The sequence below is a fragment of the Pygoscelis adeliae genome, unplaced genomic scaffold (genome assembly GCF_000699105.1).
Source record: "Pygoscelis adeliae isolate BGI_AS28 unplaced genomic scaffold, ASM69910v1 Scaffold45, whole genome shotgun sequence".
In the NCBI taxonomy this organism is placed as follows: domain Eukaryota; kingdom Metazoa; phylum Chordata; class Aves; order Sphenisciformes; family Spheniscidae; genus Pygoscelis; species Pygoscelis adeliae.
This window is the reverse complement of record NW_008825114.1, coordinates 3,660,255-3,686,769: the sequence shown is the minus strand read 5'-3', so window position 1 is coordinate 3,686,769 and position 26,515 is coordinate 3,660,255. Positions and strand designations below refer to the sequence as shown.

Sequence of the window (26,515 nt, the reverse complement as noted above, 5' to 3'; positions counted from 1 at the left end):
TGCTAGTGTTTCCTGGGGGGACACAGGGCTTTAAACATACAGCAGACAAACTGGCTTGATATGGACTGTGTTTTAACTTTGTTACATGGACTTAATTTTGAACAAGTGTGTAAGAAAGAAGATTAATGCCAGAATCACTTTGGAAAAATTGGCCAAAAAATGTGCTGGCATATTCTTTGTTTCCGGTGGTTGCTTTGCTGCTGGTGGAGCTCTCTGTTGCCAGCCCTGGCATTGCCTCGCACTGCTGCTGGTGGGTCACACACCCCTGTTCTGTTCCCATGTGTGGAAGTGTGTTGGTGCCAGTGAACGGAAGAGCATCATGTGAAAAGCGTACATTGCTATGGGACAGCTTCAGGTTGGGGAGGGTTTGGGAAAAGCCTGGGGCAGGCTGACGAGCAGGCTTTTTAACTTTGCTGCATCCTGGGATCAGTGCCTTTCTTTTTTTTTTTTTTTTTTGTGTTGGTTTTCTTGGTTTGTTTTCTGCAAGTGTGAGGTGTGACTAGTGGGCCCTCTGCAACACTTACCTGTCAGTCACACCCACTGGGTAGAGAAACACAGCCCTAGGCCAAGGTGAATTTCATGAGAGAATTTGATTTTCTCATGTTCTTGCTGTTACTGATATCATACCACTATCCTGAAAAGGGTCTATTGTTGTTCGTGTTTCACTTTTAAGTAGGCGTTAAAGGGGTACTGTTTGTTATTCAGATGTACAGCATCTCCTGGAAAACTGCTTGAAAACATAAAAGCATTTTGGGGCTTCGGAGATTTGCTTGCTATAACTGTTCATAAGGGTAAAGATTATTGTCTAACTAGCCAATTAGTCTCATTTGCATGTCAATGCAAATTTTAGCAGCTGCGTGGAAGCCTGAACTACTGAAAGATAGGCTGATCTGAATGAAGTCTAGTCTTGGCATTGTGCACTTTTCCAAACTCACATTAAGTTGCTCAAGCAGCACAGACAGATTGACTTTACACTGCTCTGAAGTGTTGGCAGCAACCACAGTGGAAGGAGGCTGGGCTAGAAAGGAAGCTGTAAGAATGATTTACAGAAGCGCACAAGGTGTGTGTGTGTATTTGTGGAGGGCGGGGATGGACAGACAGAAGGGAGGAAGGTAAGGCAATCTGAGAAGTTTTCGCAGGTTTCCAATGAAGTATTGTCATCTGCTTGAAATCAGTCATAAAAGGGTCTGCTGTAATTACAGTGCATACAGGTGAACTCTTGTGGAGTGCACTCACTGTGTCTCATCTAACTCTTTCAGGTCAAGTGAGTTTAGCCCATTTGTCCAGGAAAAATACAATGCAGAGCTGTCAAACTGCTCGAATACACATAAGATGTTGAACTGAATCTTGAACCTGCTATGTGGGTGCACAAGGGGGAAAATGATTAGTATTGCTCCTGGAAGAAGGACAGTGCAAGTATTAAGTTGCTATTTTTTGCTATGAAGTTTTTAGAAAAATCTGAAATATTTCTGTAAGGAATGCTGTTGTTCACATTTAGTCGTGTTCTTTCAGTAACGCACAGGAGAGTTAACATGTTTAACTCATTAGACTTTCCCCTCTACAAAGCCAGAAACGTTGGTCTATAAGTAAGATAACCCTGAAGCTATATGCATTTATAATTTCATCACACAAACACATGCGCACATACATGAATATACAAACTTATTAAAATGGAAAGGACTGTTTGGATTAAATGTTATTTTATATCTTTGGACAGCAGAAAGTTATTTTTTAAGTAAAAAAGGGCCTTTAATAAGAATGTAATACCTGCAGTTATAGTAGGCGTGTTGAATGTCTAAGGTTACTCATTCTGGCTTCATGTCTTGGAGCTGTTGGGTGGTGCAACCACTTTTGCTCTCTGCCACAAACTGAAACTTGACTTTCTGTTGTATTTTCAGTAAGCTTGTACAAGTTTTTTTAACTCCAAAGACTTTTTTTATAGCTGCAGACCAAATCAGACTTGATAGATTTCTCAGGGTCCTGCTGTGGTGGAACGGCAGTAAGAAAATAAGCCTTAGAAACTCTGGATGGTTAAATAAAGTTCAAGGCACTGGCAAGTTACCAGGTGTAGTAAGAATTTTGAGTTAGGGTGTTTTTTTTTTTTTTTACTTAATTAACACTTAATTTTTACTCATGCAAACCAAAAAAAGTAAGCAATAAAAATAACAACCTTGGAATTTGAATTCATACATCTGTTTTTTTAGATAAAGAGTCGTATCCTTTTTCCAAGTATATAATACTTAGGTACTACAAAAATATGTGCCAGCTTTAGTAAATAATTTGAAATAAAAAAAGCAAAAGCAGCCTGTGCTGTACACTGAACCAGCAAGCATGTTTTAAAATCTTGGTTGCAGAACTGCAGTTGGTATTGTACCTATGTCAGGGAATTTCACCTATGTAGATGATGCTAATACATGAGAAATTAGCAGAAGTGAGGGATATGCTGACGTGCAATATACAGTGAAAGTTACAGAATTACAAAACAGATGCTCCCATGTGATATTAGCCACAAAATGACAGAATTATGTTGGGAAGGCACAGATGAACATAATCAGGTAGGATTTTTTTTTTATAGCTTTTGACCAATATGACTGCAAAGGCAGTACTATTGCTAATAGGGAGATAGGAAGTCTGTGGGAAAAATGTTCTTTAAAATTGCTTTGTTTAAAAAGCAAAGGATACTTTTTTTTTTCTTTTTTGGTTACATGCTTTAAAAAAAATTCCTTGTGTTTTTTGAGAACATCCCTGCCCAAACCCAGAACTGCGTTAGTCATACACTCTAAGGGTTAGTCAGTTCTACATTTTAAGTTCTCCTGTGGCACATCCTATGATCAGGTACTTCTAATTTTTATCTACTGTAAAAGGTCAAAGTAGACAGAAAATCAATGCATTGATCAGATTTTTTTTTTTGATCACTGTTGCTTCAGTGCTCTATATATTATCTCTTCTCATTATTTATTTATTACCAACTTGCATATGCTGAAAAATAAACATGGTGGCTGTGAGCACACATGCAATTCCATGCAAGTTTATGAACCACTGGTATGAAAAGGTAGGGTGATTTTTCTCAGCCAGTTCTTGTACATTACCTACTTAGTGCCCACTGATAGATTTAATCTTTCTTTCGTCACTGTTAGTTTGTTTTAATAGTATGTGTGTGGGATTATGGACAGGCAAAGTGGTGCACATTTTGTCTATGAATTTTTAGATTATAGCAGATGGAATTAAATCTACCTTATAAAGAATACGGTAGCATAACCTACAAATTATGCGTATATACTGCTATTTGAGACATTGCTCTCATAAACATGATCTATGATAAAAAATATGTTACTTAAGGATACGCAGAACTGTGGCATTCCTTATGCCCCATCTTTGTTAGATGTAAATTAATATCCCAGTATTTAAAAATTGCACGTAGCATCAACTGGCAATCTCAAGATAAGAAATAGCAGTGTATAGACAGCAGTTGAAAAAAGCCCGCCCACCCATCCAACCAAAACCAAACCATCACTCTTTTGGGGTCTTTTCTTGGTGTATTCCATATTCTTTATGCTAAAGGTCGTGTTTTACCACCACTCATGAAGTTGAAATTAATTGAAATGAAAACATACTTGTGGTCGCATTGTGGATCATAGATCAAAATTAGGAGATCCTTTGGTAAATGTTGTAGTATTTAGAAACACTACAATGATGTTTAGGTTGTCAAATCATTAAGCCTTTTCCCTCCTATTTCAGAGAAAACAATTTTGTTTTGGGCTCCTAAACACAGTTACACTTACTGGCAGAGGTATTACCTCATGCTGTTCTTAGCTGGCTTGAAGAAATACTAAACACTGCAGTGCTCTAGTCTAATTCTGGAGTTTCCATGATATGTAAAACCCCAGCATTTTAGTTTAATTGCTGTTTATTTCCCTCAATTAGTGTATAGTGCAGTGGCATACTTAGTGTTTTAGATCTCTGTCTACAGAATAATAGAAAGGCCTCGTGAACTTCTGCTAATATTTGTAAACTACTTTGTGGGTTCTTTGTCAGGTGATGTTTTAGACTCGCAAAGTAGCATATGATCGTAACTCCCTGAAAGGCTGAAGAATCCGACTTTTATTACTCTATGTTTTAATAGAGGATGCAATGCACTTCGAAGAAAAAATGCAGTCCCATCCTACAGTACTTGTTGAACTATGCTTGCTTTTGTACTTTTAATGTAATTTACCATGGAAGTGCCTCATCCAAAACTTGCCGGAGCAACTTTCCATTGATTTTAACAACCTTTGGCTGAGACCCATATTTAACAAAACTGATTTTTTTTTGTAGTCATGTCATCATTATCCCGTGTCTAAAAATATTGCCTTATGTAGTGGAAATGTGTATTTTATCTCCCTGAACTCTTTTTGCTTTACTGCCCTAAAATGCAACAGAAAATGAAATCTTGACTACATGGGAGTCAGTGGTAAAATCCACATTGAATTCCATGAAACCAGGATCCGTGCAGAAGTTCTTAGTAATATACATTGCATGAAGGTGAGGGTCAACCTTTGTCTTTCACAACATAATGAAGTGGCCAGTTTATTAATTGGCTGAAGGTATATGCAAGCAAATTCCTATTCTTTATATGCAAATATGAACTTTTTCATTAATATAGTCTATCACATAATTTCTTTCTTCTCTAGACACCCAAATAAGTCTTTCACTGTGTTCTACCTTTTGGTTTTCATCTTCTGAAGAATCCATAATAAAAGCCCTTTATGATACATACATTAATGTAAAAGGTTTCTTGGTTTCCAAGAACAACTTCTGAATGTTTCCGACTATAGCTATTATCCACTGTATCTTCCAGGTGGATAAAATTAAGCGTTCATATCTCATCGTTTCCTACTGAATCCAGCAAGTTTTGGAAAGAAACTTTGTTCTTTCACATTCACTCACATGTGGCAAGATACCTATGTAAACCTCTTCTTAACATACATGTCAAAAAAGAGCTCAGCTAACATTATGAAGTATGGGAAACACTTGTTTCAGGCCATGAAAAAATATAACCCTTTTCTTAACTTGAAAATGTGTGTATGTGTGTGCGTGCATGTGTGCATACATACATACATAATATGTATATATTCCATGCACAACTGATCCTATAACACAGCTGGGGAAAGTTGTTCGGTTTTCAAAATGAGCAACATATGGTCTTTATAAACTGTATAAGAAATATTTTGAATAAATAAGTGTTGTGATTTATTTTACATAAACAAATAAGGGAATTTAAATTAAAAAGATAAATCTGTGCATGGGACATAAAACTGAAAAGATGACTATATGTACTGCTATTTTGGTTCTGGTAAGTGCTTCTAGGTCCTTGAATTTCTTTCAGCTATATGAAAACTGGATGTACTCCCAGAGCTCCACTTCTTAACTAGGGCAGTTTAAAAACTAAACAAGGGCTGAGTCAGTTAATTAATTTAAATGAGATTACAAATCAGAAACACATTACGTAATGTTGATTTAATTACCATTTTTTATTTACCTAATTAAAACACTCTGAAGAAAAGTTAACAGTCTCGACAATGGCTGGTTGGGTGACTTGGCAGCAGCAGATCTGAGCTGCTGATAAAAGGGGAGGTGAAGCGGGGAGCCCGCTATGACCTGCGCGACTCTGACGCCCCGAACCATCACACGCTGCCTTGCTGTCAGCCCGCGTGGCGGGCGCCTGGGTGGTGGGATTGCCCTGACCAGCCTGAGCGTGGTGATGCCGCTCCACTGCCGACCCCCGCCAGGGGGGCCGGGAGGCATGTCCCATGGGGACAGATGGGCTCTCAGCTGAAAGGCGCGGGGTTTCTCACAGTCGTGCCAGCTGCAGGCAAACTTGTCTGTTGTGGGAGGGCGCGGGGGAGTGTGGTGAAAGGGGACGGCCGATGACTGAGTAGCTCTTGCCGTGTCCCTACTCCAAAGCAAACAGGTTCAAAACGAAATGAAAACAGAGCCCAGCTTCTGCCTGCCGGGCCAGCTGTCTCCCAGTGGGAGCACCTCCGTGCCTGAGCCCTGAAGGCTTTTGTGAAATGACAGGCCTGCTTGGGCTAAAACCTGGGTACCTGCCTGAGCCAACAGGCAACACAGATAGATAACTTAGCTTTCTGTGGTCAGCAGTCAGCTCTGTTCCTCACTGCCTTTTTCAGGTAGGTGAAGGTTAGACGGCAGCACCCTTTCAAGGCAAAGAGTGTAGGTCACTGTTACGGTGCCTCATGGCTCCTGGTGTGGCACATGGGTGCTGATGAAGCCTGCCCTTGTAGGATCAGCACATCCAGTCTTCAGAGTAGCTCCTGCCACTGCTCTGGTCTCCCAAGAGGTCCCTCCCATGCCTCCTGGGTGCAAACTAATGAAGGGAGCAAAAAGCAGTGGGGATTACTTGTCAAAATGGAGTTTGCACTGAGGAACTGAGGCTTTCTTGAGATTTGAATACACCTCATATCAATAGCAACCAGGACTGTTATTTCTGTGTCAGCTTAAGAGCCTTTGCACATAGATTTCTTTGGTATGCTTACTTAAATTTGTGGAAACCAGGTCTAAAAATGAATCAAAGCTAATGATATGTCTTCAGAAAACTGGAGGATGCCACAGAGCCTATGCAAGGTGAGCAACAAGCAGTCCTTCCCTGCATGGCCAACGGGGCTTGCCAGTGCAGTGTTGTCTGGGAGCCGATGCCACCGCCCCATGACTTGCACCTAAATGTCTAACTTCAGTTCTCTACACTGCGCATTTACCACCAGCTGTATGAATGCTAAGCACATTAATCAACTTGTAGGGCTAGCGCCTCATATATTTATTGAGTGCAATAGCACTGTATTAGATAGCAGTCTTGGTGAACACAGAGGAACTCCTTGCAGAATAAGGATAGCAGAATGACATTTTTAAAAGAAGTCACTGCTTCTGTGTTGTGGAGGGTTTCAGTCTGAGTGTCATGAACGCATATTGCTAACAGAGTATATGCTGTTGCAAAGAGATGTGAGACTTTGTCCTGCAAACATGTCTTTCTCACGGTGGAGCCCTACTTGTATTTTGAGGTGCTGCTTCATCCTTGGGCGAACTGTCGTTCATACCATTTATCTTCAGGGATATAGAATCATAGAATCATTTAGGTTGGAAAAGACCCTTAAGATCATCGAGTCCAACTTTAAACCTAACACTGCCAAGTCCACCAATAAACCATATCCCTGAGCACCACATCCACACGTCTTTTAAATACCTCCAGGGGTGGTGACTCAACCTCTTCCCTGGGCAGACTGTTCCAAGGCTTGACAACCCTTTCAGTGAAGAAATTTTTCCTAATAGCCAATCTAAACCTCCCCTGGCGCAACTTGAGGCCATTTCCTCTCGTCCTTTCGCCAGTTACTTGGGAGAAGAGACCGACACCCACCTCGCTACAACCTCCTTTCAGGTAGTTGTAGAGAGCGATGAGGTCTCCCCTCAGCCTCCTTTTCTCCAGGCTAAACAACCCCAGTTCCCTCAGCCACTCCTCATAAGACTTGTGCTCTAGCAAAGAAAGTGGTGGGGGTGAGCATTTTGTCATATAAAATCAGTTAGCCAAAATTGTCAGGGGAAGTATTTCCATTAAATGTAGTGGTCTATGAAAACATGAAAAATAAATCGCCCCTCACGTTAGCATACTTATGAAAACAAGGGTGACACTTGTACCAGTTCCATTTCCATGCTTATAGCATCATTTCAGCAGATACTTAATACAATAAAACACTTTCAGCTTGTTTATACCATAAAGAAACTGTCACATCACTAGAGTTGGTGTGAATAATGCTCATAAAATTGTACAATAATTCAGGGTCGTCAAATATAGAAATGGTATACAATGAAAGACGTTGCTTTTGCAAAATGAAATCATTAAAAGTATTTGGGAAGTTTATCAATCCAATCAGTTGCTTTGTCAAGGTAAAATAATATAGGTAGTAGAAGGTAAGTGTGTAGTAAAATTAGGAAAATAATAATTAATGGTAATGATTTAAAGTACACAGATGAAATCATTTATTCATTTGCTTAATGGATTTTTGCTGATCACTTTAGTTGCTTTGGAGGAGAGGGAGATATCTTGCTTTTTTGCTGCCATGGATGCTTTCCTACCATGACGATGTTCTGAAAGTCTTTGAAAGATGAAGAGCTGATTTGGAAAGTCTTTTCCCCGTGAGGACAGCCCAGCAGTGGAGCTGGGGCCCAGGGAGGCTGGGCCGTCTCCATCCTTGAGGGGTTTCATGCCCTGACTTTGTAAAGCCCTGAGCAGCTGAGTTTGATCCCATGTCTGAGCCTTCCCTGGGCAGGGGCTGGGACTGGAGACCTCCCCAGGTCCCCAGCAGACTGGGCTGTCCTGTGATCCTGTGATTTTCAGGGTTACAACCATTTGCCTCAAGTTTGTGATGTCAGGTGGCGATGTAATCCCGAAGGATGACAGTCTGGGAGGTAGTTGTGATTCTTGTTCATGGTAGTGACTCTTTCAGTTGTCAAGTCAGATGCCGTATACATATGTGAAGGCTTCAACAGCATCAAACTGATACTTACATGGCGCCACATCTCTCTGGTCCCCTGTCCTCTCCCATACCCAAATCATGGACTATCAAAGAACAAGGGTGTATTTGCATGCTGGTGAATGATTAAATTAGTGTCTGTCAGCTGAGATTAACTGAGTGCAAAGGCTGTCTCCTAGCCTGTGGCAAATCAAAAGAGAAATGTGTTCATTGAAACCACTGAGGAAGTTTATTTGATTAGTATGATACCTGTGGAGAATCTGCTTATTCCTAAGACATGGTTCAAGAAAGTAGTTTTTCTTTTTACAGACTGCGTCTGTTTGTTTTCAAGGCCTTCAATGTTATGCTAATGCAGACAGCCTTAAAAGCAAAATTCCTTGTACAGTATGGGGCATAAGGGAGGTATAGCATAACTTACTTTTTAAAGACAGTATCCTCTCTTATCAGCTGAAAAATGAAAGGTTAGACTACTGGGGTGAGCAATATTAAAAATCCCTCAGGAAGCTGGTTAACAGCAGCGTGACTTTCTTGGCTTTGCTGGGGTGTGCATCCTTCCTTGTCTAAGACAAGGTGGTGCAAAGGGAGAGAGCATCTCGTCCCTCACTGGATGGCAAACCATCAGCTTTTTTTTTTTTCCCCTCTGCCTTATGAAGCCAAAAGTGATGTATCATGGCAGCAGCTTTCTCCTAGTGTACAGCAGGGCAAATGGATGTTTTTTTCTCACCAGCAGCAGGCTCCAACAGTCAGTTTTACTTAACCCTGGCTACCGTGAGAGTTGCCTGCGCTCACAGATACTCATTGGGATTGACCCCTAAATGAAAACATGGGAAACAATTCAATAGAAAATATACCAGCTTCTTGACTCATCCGTTCATACTGCCTTCTAAAAGAAAGAGTAATTTGAGATAAAGAGTTTGAATGTCCTGGTGGTAGCCATGCTGAATCGTGATAGATTATACATAAAGTGTATCAGGGTTACAGGAATACCTACCAGATAAGAGTAAAGGCTGGCTTGAACCATTCTTGTATAAACTGTTCATCCATGGGACAATAACTTATCAAGGCATCAGCTGCTGACTGTTGGAGCAGTCAGCGCCAAGAAGAGCAGAGCAGAAGATATGCGTACCATAGTTGTGAGGTGCGTATGAAAGCCATTCTGTGGAAATGGTATGTGTAGGTGGGCATTTGCTCTGTAACAAATGACAGAGCATTCCACTTCTGAGATCTATGTGGAAGAATTTTTTCAAGAAAAGCATATTGACAGTAAAATTTGAGAAGGAGGTTTTTAAAACAGACAAACAACAACAACAAAAAAACAAACAACAAAGAAAAGAATAAACTAAGAGAACTTACGGTTGGAAGTACCGAAATGACAGTGTTCAAAATTTCAGTTTCATCACATTTACATCATGGGGTTTTATTTGCTATTAGTTGTATAGCTTTGCTTACAACTTCTAGCTTAGGAATTATTTTTTTTTTAAATGTGCACAGAATTATTTGGTGGGAAGACGGAATACAAAGCCAGCTAGACAGACAATGATTCTGGTTTATGTCTTTCTCCATCACACTGGACGAAAAGCCTGCAATTTTTAAACCCAGGGCTCATGTTGTTAATTAATGATCTTGTGCAGTTGAGGACAAAGAAAGATTTAAAGTGTCTTAACATGCCTTTTGCTTCCTTAGTTTCTGTGGCTTTTCAAAAATGCCTCTTACTCCCTCTTTTAGAAAAGCATTGCTCCAATGTCCCTTTTCATTCGATGTTCTGCTTATAAATTAAGTAATTCATATAATTTATTCCTATAATGAGATCATGGTTCTCTCGTACTTTGCAAGACTGTTTGCATCCAATCAAATCAGGAGAGTGCTTTATAATTACTGACACTGGTAAGAGAATTGGATTGTCACAGGCCATCTCAGGTCTGTGTCTTTCGTCCTGAGAATGGGATGCTTCTGTGTGCTTTTTTAAGTGCAGAGTTACATAGATTGATACTCTCATACAGAATACAATTCTTTTCTTTCTCAACTGCTTTAAGTGAAGGGTTAGATAAGTTGCTTCTCTCATTCAGCTTACAATAATTCTTTGCTTTCTCAAGGTCATTGAGACCCTGCTGGTGAATATGTTAGTAGCATCTACTGCTCAAAACACTGTGTGAGAATCAATCTGTAAAAATCGTGATTGATAGCTAGTTAACATAAAACCAAAGCTAAGTCTGACTGGCAAATTATAATAACTAGCCAACTGCTTATCCCTATAACTGGAAAATTCTTTGCTAAGTTTGTCTTATAATATGAAAAAGAATTGTTTAAACTACTATCAGTCTTTAAATCCTGGATCCAGAAAGTGGGCATGTTGACAAGGAGGAAGTTACAGTAAAGGCAAATTGCTGTGCAAGAACTAAAAATTATTCTTCACTTTGTGCACATTTAGTGGATTTTAACAGGAGAAAACTTCAAAGGCTATTTTCTGGTAGGCCTCATTAATCCATTTTCAAATCTCTGTGTTCCCCAAGCTACACTGTCCAAGCTTTATTGGGTGCATCTGCTACCAAATTGACACTTCATTTAGCCACACATCTGCAGTAGTTTTACACTTGGACCATTGCTGTGTAAAATTAATCCTCTCTGTTAATCTTAATTTAAATAATAGTATGTATGGTTTGCAGAAGCAGAGAATGCCTATTAGAAGAATATTAAAGTTCACCCCCTGCAGGGTGAACCTTCCCATTGCAACACAGCAAAAATGATGTTTGTCCATATAAAGGTCCATATGCAGAAAAGCATCATAATTTTAGCATTTCTTTTAGCTGATTGAGTTTTCAAATTAACTTGATTTGATTTTTTTAAAGGGATGTGCTTTATCTTGTCATGAAAAGAAACAGGCATACTGAATGGCTACATACTGTGCTGTACAGTGGGACTCTTAAGAGTACCCAACTGCCCAAACCACGGCATGTGCAGAACCTGAGCAGGAGGCCTGCCCTTCATTGTTGAAGAAGATAGAGGAAATTTCATGTGAAATTCACTATCCAATGTGTATTTTATTGTGTGCAAGAGTGACTTCATTCAGTATTGGAAAATTTAGTTGTGTTTTTAATACCATCAGAACTGGGTTTCACAATGTGCCTTGGTCTTCCAGTACTCTGGTAGATCCCCAGATGCTTGTTTTCTGTGACAATCGTCATTCAGATGAATTCAGTAGAACTTGAACTGTGAAATGGATTTCCATCTCAGATAATACCTTCTGTAGAATCAAGCTTGTGTTAACTTAAACTGCTTGAGAGACGTGTGTCAAACCATGTTTGCTAAGCTACATAACAGATGGTAACAGTTTTCAGTGAACTTCTTGTAGCGGGTGGAGGGAATCTTTCATTCTAGGTTAAGGGCTACGTTGGCCTTAAGAAGAAGTGATGGGGCTTGAAGGACAAGTATTTGTTGATATGTACTTTTGTCTTTTTCTATCTTTTTTTTTCTTAAATTGGACACTGTAAGCAGCAATGCATTCAAGAACTCTGACTTCCCTCTGGGGTCCATTTGGCAGTAGCAATTTCTGTAGTGCTATGATGCAATCTTTTGATAGTCCTATGCTACTAACAAGCCCTGCTACATTTAGAAAACATGGATATTTTTTATTCAGACTGTAAAACTGCTCCATTTTAGATACCTATATGCAGAACAAATGGTTGTGCTTCATTTAATTTCTTATTCTTTTTGCATACAAGAGTGTTTGTCATGTCTTAGTTTGTTAATTACAATTTCTTGTAGCAGAGCAGGGTTTTGTTATATTATTGGTGTGGGAATACAGCAAAAAGTAGATAGTTTTAAAAGCAACTGCTTTTATGAATAAGGATATAATTTATTATTTAGTGTGTAAACATCGAATTGCATTCTCCTCTTGATTCATTAGGTGCATGTATCATGAAAAGAACACTCTTTGAAGTCTACAGGATTTGGGTTTTTTTAGTTTTTATGTTACATAATCTTCATTTCACAACAGCAATTCTCACAGACTAGGAACACAAAGCCTATATTGTATTAAAATGGACAGTCATATCTTCAGTGCAGTCCTGAGTCTGTGGAAGCAGCGTAGGCCTTTGTGCTTTAAGGAAAGGGTAAAGAAACAAGACTCATCACTGCAAACGCCGTTAGTTGCCTGATCCAGTACGTCTTTCTGGTCATTGCCTGAGAAGAAACTACCTCTGCTTTGCTGATTATGCAATATTATTTTGGGGGTGGAGTGAAAGGGAATGAAAAGGTACCCTTGTAGATGTGTTTACAACTTCAGTATTTACCTGAATGACTCTCTTGTCCTTATTCAGTGATCTATGAGTTCCTCTTATTAGGATCATTGCATCTTTCACAATGTTTCTGCTTCTGCATAAAATGGGTTACATATAGTGTGTTTGTTCAATAATGCCTTCATGTAGAAAGTCAGGGAAATGACCTTTAAGAACAAAAAGTTAAGTATTAGTTTAATACTGAAGGAGGGTATTAAAAGGTTGTGAGATACTTTCAAAACAAATTAGTAAAACATTTCTTTCATTTCTTTATAGATTCTGGACAACCAGGAAGTCCAAGCCACAATGATCCTGCCAAGAATCCACCAGGTAAATATAAGTTCTAGAACATGTGCATCTAACATTGTTTGAGAACAAAGATACTACTGTTAATAGTTAAAGAGAGCACAATTTGTCAGCAACCTATTTTGCACTGGTAAGTACACATAATCAGGACAAGCTGTGATTATTTTAGTTCTTTTAAACTGGCAATACCTCAATTGTAGTTTCATCAACATTCATTTAATCTAAGGAATTTTTCTTTCAGTTCATGGTTTTTAGAATTTTGTAAGTGGGGATGGGCAGAGGAGTAAGGAGACATGATCCCAAATAACTTTACTTTTATAAAAGTCTTCAAATGCCACAATTATTCTTTTATCTCAGACAAAACATAGTTGACCTACCTCTAAAGTCTGTGACCTGAGCTACCAGCTTCTTTACTTTTATTTTATATGTGCATTATAAAATGCAAATATGTTAATTTTTTGTATTTTCCGTATCAGCTCAGAGCAGTTTTTGAACATGTTATTAATGGGTCATGCTAGTGACATTTGGAATTTTTTTGAGAGGTGTCAGTGAAAACAGTCCTTTCAAGGATTCTCTAAAAATAAAAATTCAAGAGAAAATCAAACCCAGACTTTGCCATTCCACACTGTTTAGACCAAAGTTTCTTTGTATTTTCATGGAGTTATCCTTCTAATCAATTGGGGTGTGCTACTAAATCTTGTAAATCTTTGTTGTTTTATGAATTTTATCGGGGTAAGACAAACAACTATGACAGACATACTATCACTTCTTAATGAGCAATGAGTGACTCCTGCCACCACCCTCATGCTTTATCTTCTCATTTCGGCTCTGAGAAGAAGTGTCTATCTGAAATAAGCTGCAACTAACTCAGTTTGCTCATTTTCTAAATGCAAAATGAACCACACTCTAGCCGAGAAGTAATTGTGTGATGCTGGGCTGTTACATATACATGAATATTTTCTGGATCTGTACGAACATTAGGGAAAACAGCCTGCATTGTGGCTGTACAGTTTTGTACTATGCATACGATCAAAGTATTCTCTACATGTGGTGGAACATGTCATGCATGTTGCATGTGAACACCCAAAAGTGGGAAAACCATCATAGATCATTATACAAAAAGCCATATTCCTGTAATATAAAAACAGAAACATATCCTGGAAGATTGTAGGTATATTTTAGAGATATGAGGACAGAACAAGTCAAATAACGTGGTAAGCTGTTTTTCAAGTGATTTTTTAATACGATTTTTTTTTTTGCAAGGGATGATGCAGGCTTGAAATCACTTTTGGCTGGAGACTTCGATGCTGTTTCTCTCCAGACTGTGTGGGATGTTCTGAGTAGGCTTTTATTTCTCTATTAAATACGTGACATAAATATGTAGGAGAGTGGTTTAAAAACCCAAACCAGCAAATTTACACCTAAAACAAGCCTGAAAAATTTCCTCACAGATAATCACAGTTTTGTAAAACTTGGAGCATTTAGCTGTAGAGCATTTATTTTTGTTTTGGAATATCACTGTTTGTGAGCACAAGAAAAGCCAAATGCATTACCCCTCATCATTTTGAAGGATCCTTTGTAGCCTCTGTGTTTGGGAAGCTGAAGGCAGAGCCTGGAAACTCGCCTTCAACATATTTTAAAATTCTGTTTTTAAAGTACCATTTAGCATTTGGAGTAGGAAGGTAGCAGTACATATTTCACTAGTGAGGATCATATCTCCAGTGAGTCCAGTCTCACCAACTTTCAGTCTCAACCCCAGGCTACTCCAGGAAGGAGTTGTCTTGCTGCCAGCAACAGAGCCTTGGGGAGGGCAGCAGACGAGCTATATAGGCTTTCTTTTGGCAGCCTTGTGGGGCAAGACCAGATATTTGACAAACTCCAGTGTCCCAGAAGGTAGAGGGAGATAGAGGGCAAAGAAATCTGTTGCTGGTTTAATCATGAAACTTTCTGCTTGAAATTTGAGCATAACGCTTTTTTATGCTTTGGAGTCACTGCTGGCAGTATTATTCCTTTATCTGCTGCCAAGTGGGGACAGAAAATGGAAGCTGTGCCTTGCTTCCCTTGAAACCCTTCATTTAAGCAGAGACAGGGGCATAATTGAATGTCATCTGTCTATTTGAGGATACATGAACTTCTAGCATCATTCAGCTTCCCTGTGTGATACTGTCTTGTGGTTAAACTGGCAGGGAGAAGGCATTGAGGTTTGTGGGACTGCAGAATACAGGATTTCTGGGACTGTGCAGGAGAGTGAGAGGGAGTTGCACTTCATTCAGCTTGTCTGGGAAAAGGACTGCTGTCCTGTTCTTTCTTATTAAACTTCACGAGTCTTATTATTAGAACCAGGCAGTCACTTTTGTCAGAGCCCCAGAGGATATCCACTCTGAGGTTTGTTTTCAGTCCCAGGCCAGGAGTATGTGGACTGGCAGTGCCAGGAGGGTTTGTTCTTCTATCATGTTTTGGTCTGATGCCTGTATGTCAAGGAGCCAGGGCGTTGGCAAGGGATAGGTGCTGTTAGCTTTTGGATGCCACTACCTTCACAAAGACATTGCCAAGGAAGAGGAGGTTGGAAACTGAGTGGTAGTTGGCGAGGCTGCTGGTGTTAAAAGTGGGTTTTTCTAGGTTTGGCTAGACTGTTGCATTCTTTAGGGTGTCTGGTAATTTGCTGTCTTAACCATGGAGGGAGGGTAATGTCACTTGCCAAACAAAAGAACATTAAGAGCACTTGCTGGAATTCTTTACAATACGTTCCTAAAAATACACTGAATACTTTGATAGCATAATACAGTATTAAGATGGTGTAGCTTGTGGTGAAAGTGGTATGTAGCTTTTGTAGCAAGATCCAGGGATATCCTCCTCTAAGATTTATTTTTCAATAACTTTCATCTGGTATATTGCTAAAGAATGAAACTTGCTTTTCTGAGAGCTGGGTTGTAAAGGTCACTTCTCTGCAGGGATTGTTAAGTAGGTTCCAGACACATAGACGAGCTGAACTGAACTGAACTGAGAGAGGAGAAGAGTTTGAACACTGCTGTTGTCCGCATTGGTCATTAAGTTCCTGGAATCTAAAAGTTTATGTTATGCTAGCATGGTGCTAACTATTACAAGTTTACATGGTTTCAAAGAGAGAATGGGCATGTTCATGGGTCCATTGAGGGTGACTAAACAGATAGATAGAGGCATACCTGGATTAATAAGTTTTAAAACTGAAAATACTTGGAGCCTTGGACACTATCAGTCAAAATAAACCCCCAAATACTTTAGGCCTGCCCTGTTTCTTACTATTCTACTGTGCATCTGCTCAGGGCTACTGCTGAAGGCAGGCTATTGAAGGAGACCTAGTGTGGCAGTTTCAGTGTAATGCTGTATTATTTGCTCCCTGCAAGTCCCTTAGGTCTTTTATATAGCTTAAGAAAATCTAAAAAATGAGCCTTCCTTAACATGTGTGTCTCGAAATACCTGCACAGGTGTGGGAGGGTAAGTACTGAAGACACAGGGAGTGATTTTTCAGTAAATTCATCTCTTAGGCATAAGAAAATTATGAGGGTGAGTAAAAAAAGAAAAACAATTAGAACTACTAGTAAGCTAATGATATTGACACCAGACATAACAATTTGGTCTCCAGTGATACAATCCTTACTAGCCAGTTCTTCTAGTAGAGATTTTCTGGGTTTTGTTCTGCTTTATTTTTCTTCCCCTTGCTTACTGCCTGCTGGCCACAACTGTTTGACATTAATAACATTAATATTACTTGCTACCTGCCATTGGTGTGAGGTTGCTGCTTGGCAGGCTTGACTTACTCATACACCAGTGCTAGCACTGCTGTGTCCAGTTGTTGCCATGTTGCTCAAATCTTTGAAGACAGCCTTTTTAAGCTGCTAAAATAAGAGTAAGAAATAACAATACTGATAGAGTAAAATGTTACCTTGATATGACAATAAGATAGGATAGACAGTTGAATATAATCTGAGGAATCAAGAGAACTGGAAACCTGAGGGAGTGGATACCAGTTCCTACTGGTGCTTCATGTCCTTCATCTTTTGTCTTCTGGATGGAGCTGGGAGGAGAATAGTCTCTTGTACAGGTCCCTTCAAGATTTCAGAGCTATTCGTGTCCAGCATTGGGGAATACAAAAGATAACTTTTCAGAAGATGCAAAGGAAACCTAACCATCCTGACATAGACAGTTATGAACCTCATTGGTGAGGGAAGACAAGTGTGTTCAGATTTTTGCTTTTATCCAAGCAGTTCAGTTCAGAGGTTATTAGAGCTATGTTTCCTAGCAAGTGGGACCTGCTAGTTTTTTTTTCCCCCCGATAGAATTTACTCCACTTTAGCTGGTCCAAGGAAAATTTTCATATAAATTTTGCAGACTCTATAACATCAGACAGGGCTGAATGAGGAATGCAGATGACTCAGGTTTGAGCCTGTGTGCTGATGAATATTACATTATTTATATGGGGTGACACACTTTTAGACAGAGAGATTGAGAAACTGTCTCTCCACCTTTCGTGCCTCCCCACTGTTTCCCTTCTTCTTTCCTTCACAGTAACCCATGATATGTTGTCAGGGAATTCATCTAGTGATAAGATCCTTAATCCGAATGAGGCATAGGTGTGTGAATCCCCAGCCCCAGCCTCAATGCTCTGGAATTGGTTTTCCCTTTCTATTTTCACCAGAAATTTTATTCTGGGAACCATTTCCAAAGAAGACCTGAGTGAAATCACCATCTATTATTTTTTTTTCTAATTAAAGAAGGTGTTGCCAAAAAGCTTGCAACCAGCCACACCTCTCTCTCAATATGCAAATCTCTCTTGCAGCTGTAGAGCCCCAAAGGCTTTTTTGCGCTTTCATATGGCTAGCAGCCATAGGGAGAACATTCTTTTTGGATCAAGCCCTAAGAAATGTGTAATAAATTTGCCTATATATGACTGTTTTAGGCAGAAGTATTTCAGTTTTAAGTTTTAGAATGTATAGTTTCAGAAATAAACTCTGAAGAGTAATGTGGTCTCAACCTTTGCTCTCTTTCGCAAATGTAATAAGCAAATGTCTTTGAGTTTTGAATGACTCAGAACACAGATGGTTTCATTATTTTACTGTATTTCAAGTTACCCTCTTGTGGATGGGGAATTAGCCCCCTAATTAATAGGAATAGAAGAGATACTCCCTGGCCTCATCATAGTAAGTAGCTTTTCTTGTGGAAGCAATGATGCCATAGTAGCAGTTTGGGGATTCAGACAGAATTGTATTTAAAGAAACAAATATTCACCTCGCTTTTTCAGCATGGGAGTGGATACTCTGAAATGCTTGCTGTTTCCCGTATGCCTGCAGCCATGCCATCTCAGATAGTGATCTTCAAATAAAACAGGGTTGGGTTTGGTCAGGGCTTGACTTTCTGTGGAGTTCTCCCTTTCTCAAATGCTCTATGAATTAGTAATGCCAATGATTGAGAGGTGATACTCTTCCTCATCAGCCTCTCAGCCCTGAGCCAGGTGGGGCATTCTGGGGGCAGTGCGCAGCTGTGCTATCTTGACAATCAGAAACCTGCACAGATTGTACAGCCCCTTTTTCCAAGAGGAATAGTTTTTGGCCTTGCATGCTGGTTTGAAATTTGGTGTGGGTAATTACTACTGTCTACTGGCTGAGGATTATTTCTGAATTTTTGTTTGTATTGGCTATCCTTCTTTATAAGCCTACTCTGTAAATAAATGATGCTGTGATCAATTCTGATGCTATGTTCACTTCTGATGCTGTATTCCCTTCTGATGCCATTGTGTTCAATGGTGAGCGCAATGTTTTTTATTTCAAAGCATGCAGAGAGCAAGAATTTACTGAAAACTCTTAAGTTACCAGTTACAATTCCAGAAACCTGCTTTGTCACCAGAAAATTCCTTTTTAGTACCTCATAGTCCTATAGCTGTTAAAAAGCAGCTCCCCCAACCTCTTTTTAATTCTTGGCTGCAGTTTGTATATAACCTGAGACCCTCTGGAGTGGAAGGCAGTATGCATTTGTGTTAGTTACCCTTTCTGTTTCTTACTAGGTTTCGGGGCAACTCACTTCTTGGATTCCAGTACATGGATTCCACAGTCCATTAAACCAGGTGTTTACCTCATCAAATTACTGCAGCATTGAAGGATATTATAGTTCTGGTTATCAACTTGAGAGTATTGAAAATCTCATTTGTTTTTGAAAATGACACAGGCAGCTTCTTAGTTCCTCATTGTGCTAAAAAGTTCAATGGAGTCAGAGGATCTTTTTGCAACGTTTGCAACAGTTACAACATAATTGCAACTTTCAGGAAAAAAATCAAAACAAACTTGTATGCACCAAGGCCGGAGACAGTCGTGTGATAACCAAAATAGCCTCATTCTCTGGACAGACCTTAGTTCAACTCTTTCAAATGACATCATCACTGAAATCTTCTGTGTCACTCCTTGGCTTATGTTATCCACCCTTAACTGCCTTTAAGAAATCCTGGTTCAGTGGGAACTTGTTTCTGATACTCTTTTTAAGACACTGGTTTCAAAATGCATGCAATAAGAAAACAAGCTGCAAGTCTTTTGACTGTATGTTAACTTACTATGAACAGTGTGAGACTAATTTTTCACTGCCTTTTCTGAATGTGAATAGTAGCTGTATGCCACTAGGACTCTTGCTGAAATTAAAGAGCTTCCTGTAGAAGTTAGATATTGCATAGAGCAGCAAGAGCTGATCCTTAAAAAGTCAGTTTTCAAGCTGACTATACAATGAAATGATTTAATCTTTAACTGTAGCAGTTTCAGAAGTCAAACAAACCTGTAGCAGCATCCAGAACATTACACTGCATAACTTAAAGTCAAGCTACAGCTCTCTGCTAGTATTTTGTATACTAGGCTGAAGCTTCCAACCTTTCTTCTCACAGTAGCTCCTGATGTTGAACCTGTCTCACTGCTATTAAGTCTATCTGCTGCTGCATAATTCCTCTTTTTAAAGATCGAGAAATAAAAGTACAGCAATACAAATTGTTTCCTGCAGTGATTGGATCCTTAATCCTGTTTTATAAGTTGCTCAAAATCAAGGCTGTATCAGTGAAAAAACTAGATGTTTAATGATACCAGGAAGCAATTTTATGTTTTGGCACTAGTCAATATGCAGCAGAACATAAACAGGCGTTCTATTCATAAAAGTAGAATTAAATCAGAAGACATAAAAAAGGCTGGTTAAAGATTTGTAAAGCCAGATGTCACTGGTAAGCTTTTAGGTAATATGAGAACAAGCCCTTTACAGTACATGTTAGTGCAAACTGAAAGTATTTTTCAGTAGGTTTAGACATTTTTTTTTTCCATTTTAAGTCTTAGCATGGTTAAAAGCTATACTTGTAACTCAGCTCTTGAAGGCATAGCACAGGAATAGAGTGGAAGATGTATAAAGACTTGGACAGAATAACTTCTACGGCAGTTGGAAGCATTACTGAAGGTTTCTCCTGTTACTGACTCTATGAGGGGAGCTTGATCAGAACTGCGGCTTGGCTTAACCTGTTTATCTTTCACCCTTGATGGCATTGGTCTGGTCATTGTAGTATTGTTTGGAAAACATATTTTTCAGAAATGAGTTTTCTGTAAAAAAGGTAAGGAGAGAAGACAGATTTTACACTCACCCTGTACAAAAACTAAAAGGAAATACAGAAAAAAATCCACTGTTATTTATGGGTTTTGGAAGTTACTGTTTATACAGAATTGCACTGTGGTGGTTTTGGCAGAAATGTTCTTTCTGTAGAACTCAGATTTTTAAGAATAATGACAATTAGTGAAATGCATTTCAGAGAGTGTCATCTCTCAGGCAAGATGAGTTTTAGTAAATGACAATACTCAGTGCTTATATTAGGTTTGAAGAATAAAGACAGCAGTGTTGTCATGACCATCAAAAGATACAGTAAATCCTCTATGAGGAATACAACAATAGACTGTTACCAAGTGCGTTAGTTTCTGTACTGAACAGATCAGAAACACACACCAAGAATGCTAATTTAAGGCTCTTTAACATGTTAATGCAAGCAGTGCATTAGGGAATGCTTAATCAAAAAACCAGTAAGACCTATAGTGTACGGGTTATCACCACATAATTTTTTCTTGTGTGCAGTGTAATAATGTGGATATGAATGTTAATTCTTATTCAGTAGGAAGATCAGCTTCACAAGGTAAAAAGCAGTGTCTCACACCATAAAGTCAAAATATCCTATACTGTTGTCCTGCTGCATACAGTCTTGCTGTTTATCCTTTATCGTATGTAGAGTGCAGGTTTCTGCAACAAATTACAGCAGATTAATGGCACAGAACATTTTCCTATTGAACAGTTGGGAGCCAAGAACAGTTCTGTAGCATACCCACTATGGATTGTCTTCCTAACTAGTTAAAGCTGTTGAAGTCCACTGGTGCTGGAACTGAACATACTGTTTATTTTTCTGCACTTGGAGGCACCACTGGAATCCACCTTCCTTGTTAGAACATAGGACTCAGGATGAAGTTGCTCAGTGTCTGTGACATAAACAATGTTTATTGTTGCATCAATTTTTTAATAATATTTTGTCACATTACACAGAGAAAAAAATCAAGCTGTTTTTTAAGTTGATTGAGATTGACAGTAGCTGCAGTTTCCGTCTCTTTCTTAATGCCAGGCAAAGCATTTGCATATATCTGTGGGTGTCATTGTTTTCGGACCATCCAAGGCAGGGTGAAACCTGTGTGAAAGACAGTCAGCAATGCATCCTTCTGTGAGGGGGTGGTAATGGTACCACTCAGTGGCAGAATTTTTACCCTGCTCCCATTTCATTATCACAAGGAGAGAAACACACTATATTGCTCTTTATATTATGTGGGTATTCTCAGTATTGCCAGTGAGAAAAACTAAGAATTCACGAGAGAATGCTGAAGACTAAATGTGCGGCTGTGTGTCTCTGTGTGTGTGCTCATACACATGTATACATCTGTGTTCTTACATATAAAATCCTACATGGGCATTTTCTTTTTTTAATATGAGCCTTGGGGCTTGTTCTCACTGTAATGATAGCTTGACTAATCTACACTTGGGTAAAGCTCCTCTCAAGTTAGCCTAACCTGAATGAGAGAAGTTGTGCTTCAAAGTAGTGGTATTTGACTAAGCAGCAGAGAAGTTCAGTCTTGTCTCATTACCAGCTCCAGAGCTGGCTGCATGTTTGCACACTGGCTTTAAGCCACTCTTCGCTTACAGGCCAACTGAAATGAAGAAACCAAATTTTTCTTCGGCAATCTCCCTTCCATGTACTACTTCGGACTGTTCCTGCTGGAGGAAATAGGCAGAGAAGGGAAAGATTGCTATTGTTGGAGGAATTATTAGCGTTCATCCAGCTTGCCCATTCTTAGGTTAAAAAATGAAAACTGAGGAAGAAGGGAAAAAGAAACATTAACTCTTTGCAATTTTTTATGATATGGGTATGCCAAGTTCTGTCAAATAAAGAAGTAAATATTTGAGAAGCCATGTCATGTTTTCATCCACACAAAAAACATGGAGAAAGGGTGCAAGAGAATGCAGAAGGTGAAAGAGAAAGGCTATTATTTTTTAGAAACTGGAGATGAATAAGGTTGCAGAGAGGCCTGCAACATCCAGGTGAAGGACAATAAGAGAGGAAAAAGTTACGGATATGGACAGAACCTGTTGAAAATGCAAGGGAATGGAATGTGAAATGAAGTGAAGAAAAATGAGAGGGAGACCTGCAGAACTACTAGTGGAAATAAAGACATGCAGGGATGTCGTATGAAAGTGGCATGAAGTGATATCATATGAAGTGATGTTGACTGGAAGATGAGAAGGTGATGGCATTGGCATAACATCGTTCAGGATGATCCCACAGGCCTACAGTGCTCTGCATGCCCACTGCACTTGCCCCTGGGATGGTTTTTCAGCTGGGGAAGACTGACATTCGCTTACAAGTGTAACAGCGTAACAGGAAATGTGCTCAGTTGGATGTGTTCATGTTCTTTCAGCTTGAGTTGTTGGGTGCATTGTTTATACCTGCACTGGTAAATAATATCAGAGGTGCTGGGTGAGGTGGCTCTATGGTGAAATTGCTTAGTCCAGCTGATACAGTTCTTAGTTCAATACTGACTTAAAAACTGAAAATACTAGTAAAAGGAACCAGTTTTTAGACATTTTCTGGATGGTTAGCTAGGAACTCAGTGTATTGCTTGTTAGTTTTCATACACATATTAAAAAATTGCTTTCTCACAACTCCTCAAGGATTTTGCACCTCTGCCTGAATTTCAGCTCTTATTAGATCCTGTGATCAGCTTTCAGTGTGCTTTGGTCTGTGTATTATAGTTCTGGGACTCTGTTGATACTGTTATTAGCTGGTGTATAAACTTATCTATAGTTATTTATTAATCTTCTCATTATACTGATTATGGTATTATGATCTTTTTCAGTGTACCTTGAGGACAGTTTTGTAAAATCTGGAGTGTTCAACGTGTCAGAACTTGTGAGGGTATCCAGAAGTAAGTTATCATTTGCATTTAATAATTTCCAAAGCCTGCTATAATCAAGAGAAGGTTTTTTCCTTGAATTTTTTTTCTGCCCAAGATGTAAGATGCATAGGAAATGCCTATAACCATGCACAATTTTGATATCTTTGACCACAGTATTGCAGTTCATCTTGCATGTGTTTGTAATAAAACAAACAGAAGTCTTCTTTTGTCACTTTGATATTTAAAGATTGAATCAATTTGTTATGTGTCACCCTGCACAGCTTAATGGACTGATGTGTCAATAAAATTACCATACGTAACAACACCTTCTATTTGTTAGACTTGCAGCTTCTTAAGGTTGTCCTACACATCCTTGGATTTTGCTAAACCATCTGATTATTTTAGTTTGTTTTTGAATTTGTAGCTCTTAAAAGAAAAATCACAGCATGGATATAAAGGATGACTAACTTAATGTATTATATACTTGTGTTTCTTTTACTCATAGCACTGGATGTAATTGAATTTCTAATTACATTGGCTTGTTTTGGCATCAGAAATGTTATGCACATGAACACACAAAACCAAAAAGTAACATAAAATATAAATATAAAAGGACAGGTGAAGCTTTTATTGCAGAAAGAAAAAACAAAATTAATATAAATAAGATCTGTTTTGTTGATATCTAAGAATTTGCTATAATAGTATGGTATCAAACCAGTGCATATTTTCATTTGAAATTGCTTTCTGAACACTTGTTTTCTCCCTTTAGTATCAACATTATTAAAATATTTCTCTTATGACTTTATTAAGAAGTGAACAAAAATACATGAAAGTTATAGTTAAAAGTGTCCGCAGTGATGACACCAACATTATAACAACTGAATGGTCCAGGAAGATCTCTTTTCTGATGAGATGAGGACAAAACCAGTGAGGGACAAGTTTCCAAAACTGTCTGTCCAAATTTTGCACAGGACTTAATTCATGCCAGGTCAGGATGCTTGAGGAATTTAATTAACTTAGGCTTAAGGTGCGTGTGTCGCTTCATTTGCTGTGGTCAGAAATTAATACTCAACAATTAAAGTTATGTTAAGTCCTTCAGCAAAATCCTGAACATTGCTATCCTGCAGTGTTAAGACACATTCTTTTTTATGCCTGCTGAAGATACAGTTTTGCTGTTTTAGGAGGCTGAGGATGTGCAATATACAGCTTTCTTTTAGTTGTCATGTGGTTAAATACATTTTAAAGTATCAGGCCATTCAGATTAAAAAAGAATCAATATGGTAGTTATGTTATGAAATTGTACCTTCTGCAGCTGTTATACATGATATACTTCTAATAATAAGCTTTAAAGCATGCGGTTTCTGTGGGATTTCTTACCATGCATTTGTTTAACCTCAGGCCGCAACAGAGTTGTACTTTAACTGTCAGGAAAAATACAAATCTTCAGATACATTACACAACATGCAATTATTCTTTTAAGTGCCAAAGGTAATTAAAATGCACAATGCACAGACAGTGAACAAAGGTAAATACAGCACAATATGCAACACATAATTTATTCTTGAAATGCCAAGACGTATGGTACACAGACTCTGTAAGGAGGTGAAGATAACGCTGAGTGTGTGTGTTTGTGTGTAGGTGTACATATGCAAAGCAGTACCTGTGGCACTGGGTGAAAGAAAAAGGAGGCAGCAAAACATGCTGTCAGCACAGAAGGCTATTATTAATACAAAAGAGTTAACATTAAGGGAAAAAGAGTTTGTGTGTCCCCAAGTTTGTTCTTTCCAGTTATTTCAGTTCTTTAATAAATAATGTTAGCTGTCGTTATAAACCCTGCCTCATTCATTATAAAAGTCCTTCTACAAAAGGCTTGACTTTGTGCCGAGGTTTATGTTACCTTTTTCATATTGACGATTCCAGGTTATCTGTTATACAACAAATGTATTATGTCTGCATAACTGCTAAGGGATTTCTAGGGACTGGGGAAGATAATTCACTTTTTTAGATATATAAACATTGATAGAACTTGTCTGTACTTGGTTTCTGCAAGAGGCAGAAAATTAGATACATGTAGTAACATCTTGATGTTTTTCCCAGTGTTAAAAATGAAAAGATGGCTAAAAAGACAGAAGATTATCTTTGACTTGTTATGATAATATGTTTTTCAGCACCCATAACCCAGGGAACTGGAGTGAACTTCCCAATTGGAGAGCTTCCGAGCCAGCCATATTACCATGATATGAATTCGGGTGTAAATCTACAGAGGTCCTTGTCCTCTCCACCAAGCAGGTAAAAACTTGAAATAAGTGCTAATGTGAAACCAGGTTTAATAGTGTAGGACAAGCAATTCACAAATACTGTCAACAGACGACTATTCTATGAATTTTCTCTGATTTTATGAGGTAGGCGACTTACGTATGTTACCGTAATCTGTGTATAGATGTATATGTTACAAATCTTGTAATTTGAAGCAGTGTCATTATTGCCTGTCGTTACTGTTGATATTGAAGACTATAATAACTTTTGTCAGGGTTTGAAGTGCTCACTAAATCATCTGCCAAGAGAACAGCTATGCATCCTGAAACTGCTGCTGAGTTACAGGAAGGTTTAGCAGCCTGGAACCTGCTGGCAGAGCTTGATGCCACAGGATTGTTGCAGGCACAAGGCTGTCTTTGAGGGCTCCCGCTTGGACCTCCATCTTGAAAGATATGTTGGGACAGATACTATTTCCTGTGGAAAAGGCATTAGGACAGGTACATAAAGACAAGGTGTCTTTATACATAGCATCACCCCAGCTTATAAAAGTGTGTTTCCTGCCTCACCCTTACAAGGGGCATTTCCCAGCACAGTGGGAACAAGGAGGAGCATGTGAGGTAGTCACAGGCTGTCTAATTTTTCTCAAGGGTCTCCACGTGCCTGCTATAGGCAGTTTGATCTGAGGCAC

General features: G+C 38.9%; 1 protein-coding gene across 5 annotated transcripts in view; it reads left to right on the top strand.

Moving 5' to 3' along the window:
- The window catches only part of NFIB (nuclear factor I/B), a 177,748-nt gene that overhangs the window by 89,289 nt on the left and 61,944 nt on the right, over positions 1 to 26,515 (top strand). For all 5 annotated transcript variants that reach the window (XM_009328057.1, XM_009328056.1, XM_009328054.1 and 2 more), the window contains exons 3-5: positions 13,070 to 13,123; positions 23,533 to 23,601; positions 25,740 to 25,860. In XM_009328057.1, the coding sequence (XP_009326332.1) occupies positions 13,070 to 13,123; positions 23,533 to 23,601; positions 25,740 to 25,860 (244 nt within the window). The remainder of the gene's footprint in view (positions 1 to 13,069; positions 13,124 to 23,532; positions 23,602 to 25,739; positions 25,861 to 26,515) is intronic.